This window comes from Mobula hypostoma, chromosome 18 (genome assembly GCF_963921235.1).
Source record: "Mobula hypostoma chromosome 18, sMobHyp1.1, whole genome shotgun sequence".
Classification (NCBI taxonomy): Eukaryota; Metazoa; Chordata; class Chondrichthyes; order Myliobatiformes; family Myliobatidae; genus Mobula; species Mobula hypostoma.
In genome coordinates this window covers 33734181-33748639 of record NC_086114.1, presented here as the reverse complement: position 1 = coordinate 33748639, position 14459 = coordinate 33734181, and the positions used below count along the sequence as shown (strand labels likewise).

The following is a 14459-nucleotide window of genomic DNA, read 5'->3' as shown; positions in this document are numbered from 1 at the left end:
TACGAATAAGCAATGCTTTAGGTTAGCTTTCATGCAAAATGTCTCCGTTCTGCTGAAGGTCGATGACCCGAAACGTCGACTCTTTCTCTGCTCGTTTTGCAAGTTTTAAAACAACAACTTCCTGTTTTTATTTCAGTTTTCCGGCATCTGCATTTTTATTTTGATATTCGCAATGAGACCGGTGGTGTCGCAGCACAGAGACGTTGGTCAACGATGAGAGAGGCGGAAGAGCGCTCACAACTTCATCCGACTACCACCGTTTCGCAAATTGATGGGAAGAGGGCTATGATGCAATCGGAGCTGATCACGGTGATTGGCCACGCCGTCGCAGATGTGTCGGGGGAGGTGGTGACGTGTTCGGCACGTAGAATGTTGTGACAGAAAGTTACCAGGTCGGGTAGTGGTGGTAACAAAGGAGTCAACGTTCGCAAAGAAAATGTGCGGTAAGTGTCAGCTGGGGGAGATTCTGTAGCTCCCTATATGTGGCGTCCCGGCTTCTCTTTTCATATAAGCTGCCTTAGCAGAGGCTGATTACGCATGGCTTTTTTTTCTTGTGCATGTGCTTTAATAAAACAGCTTGTAGCTTCTTAAGAGTATCAGAAGATTACTGCTTGTGTTAGGATTATGGTGAGATTGTATTTTTAATTAAAACCTGATAGTTCCAGGTCCCGTTTTCATTTCCTTCATTGTACTAGGTATTTTTTAATTGCGTGTAGCTGTGGGGGTTGGGGCGGAGGGTCGACGGTAACATGAGCAATGTATCAGGATACGTTTTGGAGCAAGTATCTTGGTGGTTGTGTCCTGCCTTTGCACACGTTTGACAAACGTAGATGGGGAGAGAAGTGACTGATTTTCAGTGATGAGAGTTGGATTGAGGTCGTCAGGGGTTCTGATAGAAAGGGTATTAAGCAGACGCTCAAAGAGGCACGTATTTCGGGTGACTATATACCGCGGAATTTGGGGTGTAATTGATGTATTCTAGTGCTTTTTTAAAACTATATATATATGGAAGATTGTGTTCTATGAGTGGTTTAGTGATCGGGTATAGCGACCTTAAATGATCGTATAAAATTCAATTTTCTTGCAGTTAGTACTTTTTCAGAAGTTCGTTTCAAATTCTGCAACAGAAAGAAACATTAATTAGTGGTTATTGCGTTCTTGTGTGTTTAAGTCAAAGAACGCTACAGCACAGAAACAGAACCTTCGGCCCGTCGAGTCCGTGCAGAAACATCAATCTGCTTAGTCCCATCGATCTACACCCAGACCACAGCCTTCCATAACTCTCCTATCTGTGCACCTATCCAAATTTCTCTTAAATGTTGAAATCGAACCTATACCCACCACTTACACTGGCATCTCATTCCGTATGCTCACTCGCCCTCTGAGTGAAGAAATTCTCCCTCAACATTTCACCTTTCACCTTTCACCCTTAACTCATGGATGGCCTCTTGTTCTAGTATCACCCAACCTCAGAGGAAAAAGCTTGCTGGCATTAGCCCTATCTATACTCCTCATAATTTTGTATACCTCTATCAAATCTTCCCTCAGTTTTCCACATTCTAGGGAAAAAAGTCCTAACCTATTCAACCTTTCCCTATAACTTAGATCCTCAAGTCCTAGCAACATCCTTGTAAATTTTCTCTGCACTTTTAATCTTATTTACATCTCTTCTGTAGGTAGAAGAGCAAAACTGTACACAATACTCCATGAGACACGGGAGCACCTCTGATGTTTGAACCTTCTCCCCATTTAGATAATAGTCCACACTATTGTTCCTTCTACCAAAATGCATTGTCATACATTTCCCAACACTGTATTCCATCTGCCACTTTTTTGCCCATTCTTCCAACTTGTCCAAGTCCTCCTGCAATCACATTCCTTCCTCAGCACTACCTATCCCTCTACTTATCTTCATATCATCTGCAAAGTTTGCCACAAAGCCATCAATTCCATTATCTAAATCAATGACAAACAATGTGAAAAGTAGCAGTCCCAATACTGATCCCTGAGGAACACCACTTGTCACTGGCAGCCAACCAGAAAAGGCCACTTTTATTCCCACACTGCTTCCTGCCTGTCAGCCATTCCACTATCCATGCTGGTATCTTTCCTGTAATGCTGTAGGATTTTATCTTGTTAAGCAGCCTCATATGTGGCACCTTATCAAACGCTTTCTGAAAACCCAAGTAAATGACATTCACTACTTCTCCTTTGTCCACCCTGCTTGTAACTTCTATGAAGAACTCTCCTAACAGATTTGACAGGCAAGATTTCCCTTTACAGAAACCATGCTGACTTTGACATTTTATCATTAGTCTCAAGATACCTGGAAACCTCATCCTTAATAGTAGATCCAACACTTTCCCAACCACTGAGGTTAGGCTAACTGGCCTATAATTTCCTTTCTTTTGCCTTCCTCCCTTCTGAAAGAGTGGAGTGACATTTGCAAGCTTCTAGTCCTCCGGGACCATGCCAGGATCAAGTGATTCTTGAAAGATCATGACCAATTCATCTGTTATCTCTTCAGCAACCTCTCTCAGGACTCTGGGATCTAGTCCATCTGGCCCAGGTGACTTATCCACCATTAGACCTTTGAGTTTGCCTAACACTTTGTAATAGTAATGGCACTCACTCCTGCTCCCTGACACTCACAGATCTCTGGCACACTGCTATTATCTTCCACTGTTCCACTGCTATTGTCTTCCAGATGCAAAGTACCCATTAAGTCCATCTGCCTTTTCTTTGTCCCCCATTACTATCTCACCAGTATAATTTTCCAGTGGTCCAGTATCAACTTTCACCACCCTCTTTGCTCTTCATATAACTGAAAAAACTTTGGATATCCTGCTTTATATTATTGGCTAGTCTGCCCTCATATTTCATCTTTCCCTTTCTTACAGCTTTTTTAGTTGCCTTTTGTTGGATTTTAAAAGCTTCCCACTCACTTTTGCTACCTTAAATGCCCTTTCCTTGGCTTTTATGCAGTCCTTAACTTCTTTGTCAGCTACAGTTGTCTACCCCTGCCATTTGAGAACTTCTTCCTCTGTGGAACATATCTATCCTGCGCCTTGTGAACTATTCTTAGAACGACAGCCATCTCCATTCTGCTGTCATCCCCGTCAGTATTCTCCTCCAGCCACCTGGACAAGCTCCTCTTTCTTGTCTCTGTAATTCCCTTTATTCCGTTGTGATACTGATGCATATGAGTTATTATTCTCCCTTTCAAATTGCAGTAGGAATTCAATCATATTACGATCACTGCCTCCTAAGGGTTTCCTTCCGTTAAGCTCCCTAATACGATCTGGGTTATTACAGAACACCCAATCTAAGATTGCCTTTCCCTGAGAAGGCTCAAGCACTAACTGTTGTAAAAAACCATCTTGTAGACATTCAACAAATTTCCTGTCTTGCAATCCGACATCAACCTGATTTTCCCAATTCCCTTACATATTGAAGTCCCCTATTACAATTGTCATTACCCTTATTACATGTCTTTTCCAGCTCCCTTTGCAATCTCAACCCCACATCTTGGCTACTATTTGGGGGCCTATATATGTTTCCCATAATTTTTTTTAAACTGTTGCAGTTTTGTAACTCCACCCATAAAGCTTCAGCATTCTCTGACCCTATGTCATCTCTTTCTAAAGTTGGAATTCCATCTCTTACCAAAAGAGCCACACCACCGCCTGCCTCCCTGCTTGTCCTTTCGATACAAAGTATATCGTTTGATGTTAAGCTCCCAACTGTGGCCTTCTTGCAGCCATGACTCAGTGATGCCCACGACGTCATACTGACCAATCTCTAATTGCACCATGAGTTTGTCCATCTTATTCCGAATGCGACACGCAGTCAACCAAGATCAATTTAACCCTTCCCTTCCACATAGTCCTCTATTTCCCTTTCATCTTTATGGTACTGTTTCTTTAATGTCTGTAATGTATCTGCCTCTGCTTAGCGCGCCATAATGTATACTGCCTCTACTGTCCACCTAAACTGAGAAGCGAGGTTTGATCGATCTCAGCACCAGGCTGATTTGGAAAGGGCGGATACAGGCCGAAATGAAGCAGCAGAGTCCAGGCCCAGAGCATATCGATGCGACGGAGCCTGGGTCCTAGTGCAAGGAATGATCTGATGTTTGGCCAATTTAAACGCTGGGCCTGATAGATTGAAAAGGCAGGGTGTCAGAACAAGAGGTGAGGGTTGGGCCAGTTTCTGCTCACTGCTCCACAACGTTTATTCGGCTCTGCACTAAACTGATGCTGTAGCCTGCTCCAGCTGCTCTGGGCTTCATGTCCGAATGCTTTTTGTTTATTTTTGTTGTTTGCACAATTTGTTTTTTTTTCTCTGTGCACATTGGGTGTTTGGCAGTCTTTTGTTTTAATGGGTTCTTTTAGGTTTTTTTGTTTTGTGGCTACCTGCAAGGAGATGAATCTCAAGGTTGTATAATGTATAAGTACTTCGATAGTAAATGTATTTTGAACTTACAATAGTCTACATTTTTGTTATTTATCCCTTCTACTATCTTGATGTTCAGATGCTTTGAAATTGTCTGTACAGATGGCATGCAAAACAAAGTTTTCAGATATTATCTTGGTGCATGTGACCATAATTAACCAATCACCAATTCCGGTTCCACTCCCTGCTCTCTTGTCTCCTCTGGCCCTTGTTTCAGCCTATTCAGTCCTGTCTCTGTGGTCACTTTGCCCTGGTCACCAGGTCAGACACTTGATTCAGTTTTCTATAGTACTCAGTCCATACACCTGCCCATATCTGGCCAGGCCCTGAACCCTGGCCCCCACTGTAGCTAGACATGGGGGTTGATGGGCACTATCACTGGCTAAACCTGTCTTGCAATCAGGAGCACTGAAAATAGACATTGGTGTTTACAGCTTGATCAATAAACTTGATAATACAAGCAGTTGGGGAATCCTCAGAAAGTATAGGAGAACAATCAAATTCAAACAGCTTTTATATGTTTCAGTGCATTGGCAATTTTAGATAAATGTTATGCTATTTACAATCCTAAGATTTAGCCAAATGCACAGGGCTGTGAGTCACCAGAAATTCTAAAGGATCTCAAAAATCTAAAAACAGAGATTTTCAATGGTTTTAATGCAGAGATTGGTAACTTTTATTGATAAATACAGTGGGGGTGGCGATGGAAATGTGGAGCTGAGCTACAATCAGATTAGTTGTCATCTTGATGAGTAACACATAGAAAATACTGGAGAAACTCAGCAAGTCGTGCAGTATCGATGGAGGAGGATGAACAGTCAATGTTTTGGGCCGACACCCTTCATCAGGACTGGAAAGGAAAGGGGCAGAAGCCAGAATAAGAAGGTTGGGGATAGAGGAAGAAGTACAAGCTGGCAGGTGATAGGTGAGACCAGGTGAGGAGGGATGTGGGGAAGGGGGGTTGAAGTAAGAAGCTGGAAGGGATGGGTGGAAGAGGTAAAGAGCTGAAGAAGGAGAAAGTAATAGGAGAGTTCAGTAGATCATGAAACAAAGGGAAGGAGAAACAGAAAACAGAGGGAGATGATGGGCAAGTGGGAAGAGAAGGGGTGAGAGGGTAACTAGAATTTGGAATGGTAAAAGAGAGAAGGAGAGGGGTGAGAGATTACCAGAATCTGGAGAAATCGGGTTGGAGACTACCCAGACAGGGTTTTTTTGGCAGGAAGTGTCAACTGTTTATTCTCCTCCATAATTTTTGCCTGATTTACTGAGTTCCTTCAGCATTTGCGCTCCGTTGTGTGTTTATGTGGTCTTGTTAAATAGGCCTGAGCACCTAATGCTGTATAGCTACTCTTGGCTCCTAAGACTACAGTTAGCAGAGAACAAAGTTAAAAAGAAAATACTCAGGATTACAGATTATGTTTCTCTTGGAGTGTAAGGTAGCAAAATTTAGGAAAACAAAGAAAGCATTACTCCATCTCTGTAGAACCACACGGTGCATATTAAACGAGTAGATTTTGTAGCGTTGGATAATGTTCAAAGAAACACCCTGGATTTTATTATCTGGGTCTGTTTATGTTTAAGCACCAAAGAATTACGTGTGACCTGGCTGGTTATCGTAATTTTGGGGTTTGCATATTATCAAAGTACCTGAATATAAATTATGCTGGAATGATCTTTTTCTTGTTTATTCTCTTGGGATTAAGAATTACTTTCCTCCACACTACTTTTGTGGTTTCCAAACTGGCTAATAAGGCCAATGTGGGAACCACAGCTTCTTCCACAGACACAGGACATATTTGTTGGGAAGGATGATGCCCTCCCTCCTTGCCTATTCAATTCAAAATAAATTTTATTATCAAAGTACGTATATGTCACCAAATACTACCTTGTAGTTCATTTTCTTGAAGGCATGCACAGTAGAACAAAGAAGTCCAATAGAATCAATGAAAAGCTACACCCAAGACTGACAAATTGTGCAAAAGAAACAAGTGATTAAAAATAATAAGTAATTACTGAGGATATGAGTTGTAGAGTCTGAAAGTGGGTCCAAGGGTTGTATTCAATGATCAGTTCTGTGCCTTGGTGAGTGAAGATCTCCACACTGGTTCAGAAGCCTGATGGTATACATGGCTTTTCTGTTCCCAAAATACAGAATCAAGGTTTTCAAATCACAGCTGCTTCTTCAAGTTGAGCAGTCATGGATCGGAGATTCCCTGTCATCGGTGGAGATGTTGCACTTCATCAAAGAGGCTTTGAGCACATCCTCTATCCACATGCTGATCGCCAGAGCTTAGGAAAGATTGTCTGTTTCAGGAGTATTCCATCTCCACAAGGCCTTTAATGTCATTGACAGACCTCTGTACTTGGGACATTGGCCTTGAAGAGAGCACTGACTTTAGTTCACCTATCCTTCCAGTGGATTTGACAGATCTGTGGAACGTTGGCTAGTTCTTTTCCCAGGGAGCCATGAGCTGTGGGAATGACTTGCTGTATGATGTGACTGTCATCTCAAAAGGGCTAAACCAGTTCTTCACCAGGGCAAGGGCCTGAATGCATATTGAAACACAAAAAACAGCGTAGTAAATCCAAAATAATAGCAGAAGATGTCAGAATTATTTAGCAGGTCCCATTTTATTTCGTACATCTGTAAGTGGTTTACAGAGCATATTTTGTCCCATATTAATTTCTATTATCCTTACCAATCTTTATACTTTTCCTAAGAGATTTAATTGCTGCATGTCTCTTTGATTGCATTACAACTGCATGGACGTTTGTTTTCTCAGTAGAGTTATTTAATGGAATCACACTGTTGGCCCCACACTGCTCTTGGACTCTATGCTCACTGGTTTTAGAGGAAGGGGTGGAGTGGGATATTTTGGGCTGAGAGCTTCCTGGTGAAGGGTCTCAGCCCAAAATGTCGACTCTTTATTCCTTTCCATAGATGCTGTGTAGCTCTGAAATTGTGTGTGTGTTACTTGGGAACAGGTCAGTGGATCAGTCCTGTAAGGACAGTTTGGTCTAACAAAACTGTTGCCATAACGCTGATCAAAGCCATCAATGTGCGGACTGGCCATACATTCCCTGCTCAGGAATCTTAATACTGATCATACCAATTTTTTAATGATAGGTCAACAAGTGTTGGTGAGGCACGATTTAACTTCCTTCCTCCACCAGACTTCAGTTAATAATGCGTGGGGAATTGATGATGTAGCCAGGTCAAAATAGTTAATATTTCTGGAAAAGTGAGGTTGGCACAGAGGCATGGTAGGTAATAGTCCAATGATCCAGGTTCGATCCTGACCTCTGGTGCCATCTGTGTGAAGTTTTTACATTCTGCCTGTGTTTCCTGTACGTACTCTGGTTCCTTCACATGTTTCAAAGACGTGAGGGTTGGTAGGTTACTTGGCAGCTGTAGATTGCCCCTAGTATAGGTGGGTGGTAAAAGGATCAGGGTGGAATTGGTGGGGCGTGTGAAAAAGAATCAGTTATTGAGAAATTCTTTGGGGAAAGAGAGTAATGGAATTGTTCTAAAAGTTGGCACAACTTGATGGGCTGAATTGCAGTCTTTTATGCCATTGGAAATATATAAACAAAATGATTTACGGTAGCAGGATTCCCAAACATGCAAAAAAACTTTAATCTAGCCCTCTCCTTTCATTCCTCATAAATGTGTTTAACGAGGCTACTTTGCAGATAGTAACAATGAGATGACTAGACTATTGCCTCTATATCACTGAATGAACCTTTGATGACGTGCTAACTCCGGTGCAGGTTCCCACTGAGGGTCACTTGGTACAGGGAACCCTCTACCTTCTGGGAATCCCATTGACTGCTGGTAATGTCCCGTCCTTGGATGGTGGTGTACAGGGACATATGGTGGGGGCACTGAATATTTGTTAACATCTTCACCATTCATTTTCAGTAATATTTGGATACAGTTCCAAAGAATTATTCCAATTATTAATTTCATTTCTAAAGTTAAGAGGTATACCTACATACTGAGAAATTAATTAAAACCATTTAAGGCATCTTGATTGATAGAAACTTGTACTTCTCCGCAGAGCAAATGCCTTGCATTTATCTGATTGCATTGGGTTTAATGTAATATAGGATCTGGGCTGGTAGATCTGTTGGCTCCATAAGGATCCCAGCAGAACAGCGTGGGCAGCATGTGATACCAGTGTCAAATCTGGCTTGTGTGCCAGGCAGCTGGCACTTCCACAGTGGTCCACTGTAATCTCCAACATCAGCGGTGGCTTTAACCAGCCCCGGTATTTTCCAGGTGCACTTCTACACGAAGTGCATTAAGTTGTTGCCCAAGTACTTCCAGGGGATTGGAAAGACAATAGACAATAGGTGCAGGAGTAGGCCATTCGGCCCTTTGAACCAGCACCGCCATTCACTGTGATCATGGCTGATCATCCACAATCAGTATCCAGTTCCTGCCTTATCCCCATAACCTTTGATTCCGCTATCTTTAAGAGCTCTATCCATCTCTTTCTTGAAAACATCCAGAGACTTGGCCTCCACTGCCTTCTGGGGCAGAGCATTCCACATATCCACCCCTCTCTGGGTGAAAAAGCTTTTCCTCAACTCCGTTCTAAATGGCCTACCCCTTATTCTTAAACTGTGATCTCTGGTTCTGGACCCATCAGCAGGAACATGCTTCCTGCCTCCAGCGTGTCCAATCCCTTAATAATCTTATATGTTTCAATCAGATCCCCTCTCATCCTTCTAAATTCCAGTGTATACAAGCCCAGTCGCTCCAATCTTTCAACATATGACAGTCCCGCCATCCCGGGAATTAACCTTGTGAACCTACCTCAATAGCAAGAATGTCTTTCCTCAAATTTGGAGACCAAAACTGCACACAGTACTCCAGGTGTGGCCTCTCCAGGGCCCTGTACAGCTGCAGAAGGACCTCTTTGCTCCTATACGCAATTCTCCTTGTTATGAAGGCCAGCATGCCATTAGCTTTCTTTACTGCCTGCTGTATCTGGATGCTTGCTTTCAATGACTGATGTACAAGAACACCAAGAAAATAGACTATTAAACATGGATGGGGTCTGTACAGGTAAGGGTTGTCTGTGCTTGTTTTGGTGCGCCCGCACCCTGAATACGATGCTCAGTTTTAGTCTGCATATCCAAGAGGTGTTTTATTTGCCTTGGGCACAGTGTAATGAAGAATTAGTAGATTGATTACTGAAAGGAGGGTTTGTTCTTTGAGGTAAGATTGTATAATTGGGCCTTTGTGTTCTAGAGTTTGGAAGAATGAGAGGCAAGCATGTTGAATTACTTAAGAATGTATGGTGGGTTGACAGTGCGGATAGTGAGAGGTCTTTTATTTTTCCTGGCTGAAAAGTTTAGGCCTCAGAGTAAGGGGTTGGTGATTGAGGATGGAGAATTGCCATCAGATAGTGGGTTGTAAATGACAAACTCAAGACAAGAGACTGGATACACATTTGGTATGAATGTACAAGACTTTAGTCAATAGACTTTTGAGTGCTTCTCTTTCATTGAGGACAGATGAATAATTTTTCTTCCACATATCACTTCCCAGCTTTGTATTTCATCCTACCTTCCCCCTCATCAGGTCTCACCTATCACATACCAGTTTGTACTCCTCCTGCCCCCACCCACCTTAGTCTGACTTCTGCCCCCTTCCCTTTCCAGTCCTGAAGAAGGGTCTCAGCCAGAAACATCAACTGTTTATTCCTCTCCACTGATGGCTCTTGACCTGCTGAGTTCCTCCAGCATTTTGTGTGCATCCTCAAGATTTCCAGCATCTCCAGAATTCTTTGTGTTTTTGACTTGATGTATGACAATCAGAGGGAAAATGGATGAGGTTGGCATTTGGCCATCATCTTATTGTACAATTGGGTGAGATGGCATACAGCCATCTTTAATGGGACTGGGGCTACGATCAATGAAACATGGGTGGGCAGTGTTACATGAAGTCTGTCAGAAGTAGGAAGTGCTTGCAATTTGATAGTTCAAAAGAATCATTACTCATATTGTATAGTTACCGAAACTTGACACCCAATCACTTATTTTGTTTTCAAGGAATTTTTGCCTACCTGAATCACCTTGTTCCCCGGACAAGAAGAGAAATTGTTGAAATCTTATTCAAAGGGCTTCAAAGACTTGAATACAGAGGTTATGATTCTGCAGGTAAGGTGATTTAATTTTTGCATGAGAGATAGAAGTTGCATTTACATTGCAACTCTCTCTTCCTCTGGTTATCCTGAAGTGTTTTGCAGGGAAGTGCAGCATCCACTCTCCACGTGTCAGGCAATGCAGGCTGAGGGATAAACGAAATCGGCATTTTGAAAAGGGAGCCGATCCCCGCAGGCTTTGATATGTTGAGTGTATGATGTATGTTATGGGCAACTTGGTTACATTACTTTGAATAACTTATGGGAGTCCTGCTCTTTGTGCCCCTCTCCCTGTGTTGTATTTACTAAACTGGGAATGTTTATGGAGAGGAGCTTGTTCATCTTGTGGTTTTCTACCGTCTGGCACATTGTAGGCAAAGTTTCAGTGTTGGATATTGGGAGTAAGGGGAAAGATTATGGTTTAACCTGCAACTTTAGAAGAACCTTCCATATTGTACCAACCGCTGTGTACCCATTTTTAGTTTCAGCCTCCTCTGAGGGGCATGTGTCGACTGCATCAGATTTTGGGCACTTAGGTTCTGAGTAGGATTACATCCAAGACTATTCAACTTCATTTTCTGTGAAATTTGTGGGAGTAGGGAAGGTGGTTGACTTTAATCCGGGGCTGGATTCGCGACTCCCTCCTAGGCAACAGCACCCCATGCACATACATTGTACAGTACAGTAGAAACGTGCACTCGTGTCACAGGACAAGAGTCACCTTATTATTAATCTAACCTGGCCTGGCAAATTCATTAACCCATTGGGTTTTGGCGGTTCATGCCCTAAGTCTGTCCCCGACATTTTGGCAGCCAACTCTGCTCGTCTGACTCCTGCGGGGGCCTGGCTGTGGTCTTGCATGCACTGTGTGCACCCCCAACAGCTGGCAAAAACACTTAAGATCTGAGCAACGTATTCTGCTGCCAAAGTGTCTAATTGACAACTAGTGCTTGACTTCAGCGGCATCTGGTAAATATTACAAGTCTAATTTTTTTTAAAGATTAGATTAGCTTTATTTGTCAATAGTACATCAAAAGGTAAGTAGAATGCTAGACATAAAAAAATTAGTATGTTACAATTGTGACGCCAAACCAAGCTATCGGACGATTGATGCTAATTGGAGAGATAAGAGAGACAATGGAGAAACATTCAAAATGCTAATAAGAGAGGAGAGAGGGATTAACGGAAAAGAAACACAATTCAGAATATTGACAGACCGGTTACTTTGAACCTGAACTGTTTGAAGTTTGATGGATAGGTGATACCCCAGCAGGGGGATAAAAAGAGCAGGTTCGCTAAGGCACGCGACACACCAAGAGACGAGATAACGAGACCCCGGAAAGAGCAGTGTGCCCCCACAAGTTGGTAGGAGTTTGGAGGTCCGGTTTGCGGGAACCGACCATAGGCTCACAGGGTGTAAAAGGTACGATTGGTGGGAACCCAGTGTGTGTGTCCACCCTTGCCTGGGTGCCGGGTTCACTGCGGAAGAACGATCGTATCCAGAACGGAGGGGTCACAGTCGGTGACCACAGTGGGATAGAAGACATAAAAGGGTCTGCCCGAAACCAACTGCGAAGACATTAAAGGTCTGCCTGAATCAAATTGCATCTCTCTCTCTCTCTCTCTCTCCCTCCCTCTCCCTCTCTCTCCCCCTCCCCCCCCCAACGGCACAACAGCGATTACTGCGAACTGCACTAAGCTGAAATGAACTCTGCATCACTTGAGACTGATCATTTTACCCCTAGACTGCGATAGAGCTTGGTTGATCCCTATTGCCCTAGTTCTGTGTACATGTGTGTATTATCATTGCTAACCTGTTGTATTTATATCCTTACGATTAGAGTACTGTGTTACTTATTTCTTTAATAAAACTTTATTAGTTCCTAGTAATCCAGACTCCAGCGAGTGGTCCATTTCTGCTGGTTTGGCAACCCAGTTACTGGGTACGTAACATAATAAATAGTGCAATAATACATCGAAACATACAGAGAAACACATCATTTGAGTCAAATCAAATCAGTGAGGGTTGTGCTGGGCAGTCCACAAGTGACGCCACACTTCTGGCACCAATATAGTATGCCCACAATTCACTAACCCGAACTGTATGCCTTTGGAATGTGGGAAGAAACCGGAGAACTGGAGGAAAGCCACGTAGTCACCAGGGGAAAGTACAAACTCCTTGCAGTCAACAACAAGGAATTAAACACCTCTAAAGCATTGAACTGACTGTTGCATTACTCTGCTACCTGGCAGTCATTAACATGAATCACCAACACCATCAGACACTGTCCCGCCCATTTCGTCAACCACTCTGGCCCAGTCTTCCATTCTATTTCATACGGTATTTATCCACTCAAACAAAGGGGGTGCAGCATCTGTCCTTTTCACCTGTCCCCTTCCCACCATCCAGGGGCTGAAATGGCCACTCCCAATGAAGCAACGATTCATTTGCACTTCTTCCAATCCAGAATACCTCATTTGATCTTCATAAAGGGTCCTTGAGGTTAGAGAAACCAACCATGAGTGATGGTTTTGCAGAGCACCTGCGCTCAGTGGGCAAAGATGGTCCTGATTTCCTGCCGCTTTAGTTCCTCGTCCCGCTCTCACTCTGACCTATCCATATGTGTGATCTGCTGTACTGATAACTTCAGACTCCACACAGACTTGAGAAGCAATGCCTCATCTTCTAAACACACTGCAGCTTTCAGGACTTCTACGTTTAACTTCTCTAACTTTAGTTAGAAACATAGAAAACCTACAGCATGATACAGGCCCTTCGGCCCACAAAACTGTGCCGAACATGTCCTTACCTTAGAAATTACCTAGGGTTACCCACAGCCCTCTATTTTTCTAAACTCCATGTACCTGTCCAGGAGTCTTTTAAAAGACCCTATTGTATCTGCCTCCACCACAGTCACTGGCAGTACATTCCATGCACTCATCACTCTCTGCATAAAAAAAAACTTACCCTGACATTCCTCTGTACCTACTTCCAAGCACCTTAAAACTGTGCGCTCTTGTGTTAGCCATTTCAGTCCTGGGTAAAAGCATCTGACTATCCACACAATCAATGCTTCTCATCATCTTATACATCTCTATCAGGTCACCTTTCATCCTCTATCGCTTCAAGGAAAAAAGGCCAAGTTCACTCAACCTGTTTTCATAAGGCATGCTCCCCAATCCAGGCAACATCCTTGTAAATCTCCTCTGCATCCTTTCTGTGGTTTCCACATCCTTCTTGTAGTGAGGCGAGCAGAACTGAGCACAGTACTCCAAGTGGGATCTGACAAGGGTCCTACATAGCTGCAACATTACCTCTCGGCTCCTAAATTCAATTCCACGATTGATGAAGGCCAATACACCGTATGCCTTCTTAACCACAGAGTCAACCTGCGCGGCTGCTTTGTGCGTCCTATGGACTTGTACCCCAAGATCCCTCTGATCCTCCACACTGCCAAGAGTCTTGCCATTAGTACTATACTCTGCCATCATATTTGACCTACCAGAATGAACCACCTCACACTTATCTGGCTTGATCTCCATCTGCCACTATTTCTGTTCTTCAGCTCTTCCTGTCTGTACATAACTGGCCTTTTTGGCTAGTCATCATTTTGGCTCAGTTTTCTTTTTCTAGTCATGTATACTGGCCTGCTGTACTTGTCTGCAGCCTTGGTATTAGCAACGTGTTATACAAACAGGAGGCATGGGGTTACACGGTAGTATAGCGGTTAGCGGAACACTTTACAGCAGTTAGTGCGAATGCTTTATGGGTTCGTCTTCTGCAGCTCTCTGTAACGAGTTTGTACATTCTTCCCGTGACAACATGGATTTCCTCTGAATGCTCCAGCT

At 43.2% G+C, this 14459-nt stretch overlaps 1 protein-coding gene across 2 annotated transcripts in view; it reads left to right on the top strand.

The window, feature by feature from the left end:
• The first annotated feature begins 293 nt into the window (after positions 1-293).
• LOC134358188 (glutamine--fructose-6-phosphate aminotransferase [isomerizing] 1-like) overlaps positions 294-14459 on the top strand; it is a 114223-nt gene continuing 100057 nt past the window's right edge. Inside the window, exons 1-2 of one of the 2 annotated variants that reach the window (XM_063070183.1) lie at positions 294-443; positions 10519-10626. In XM_063070183.1, coding sequence (XP_062926253.1) covers positions 437-443; positions 10519-10626 — 115 coding nt within the window. In that variant the 5' untranslated portion in view covers positions 294-436. The remainder of the gene's footprint in view (positions 444-10518; positions 10627-14459) is intronic. The other variant, XM_063070182.1, reaches the window with a different exon arrangement.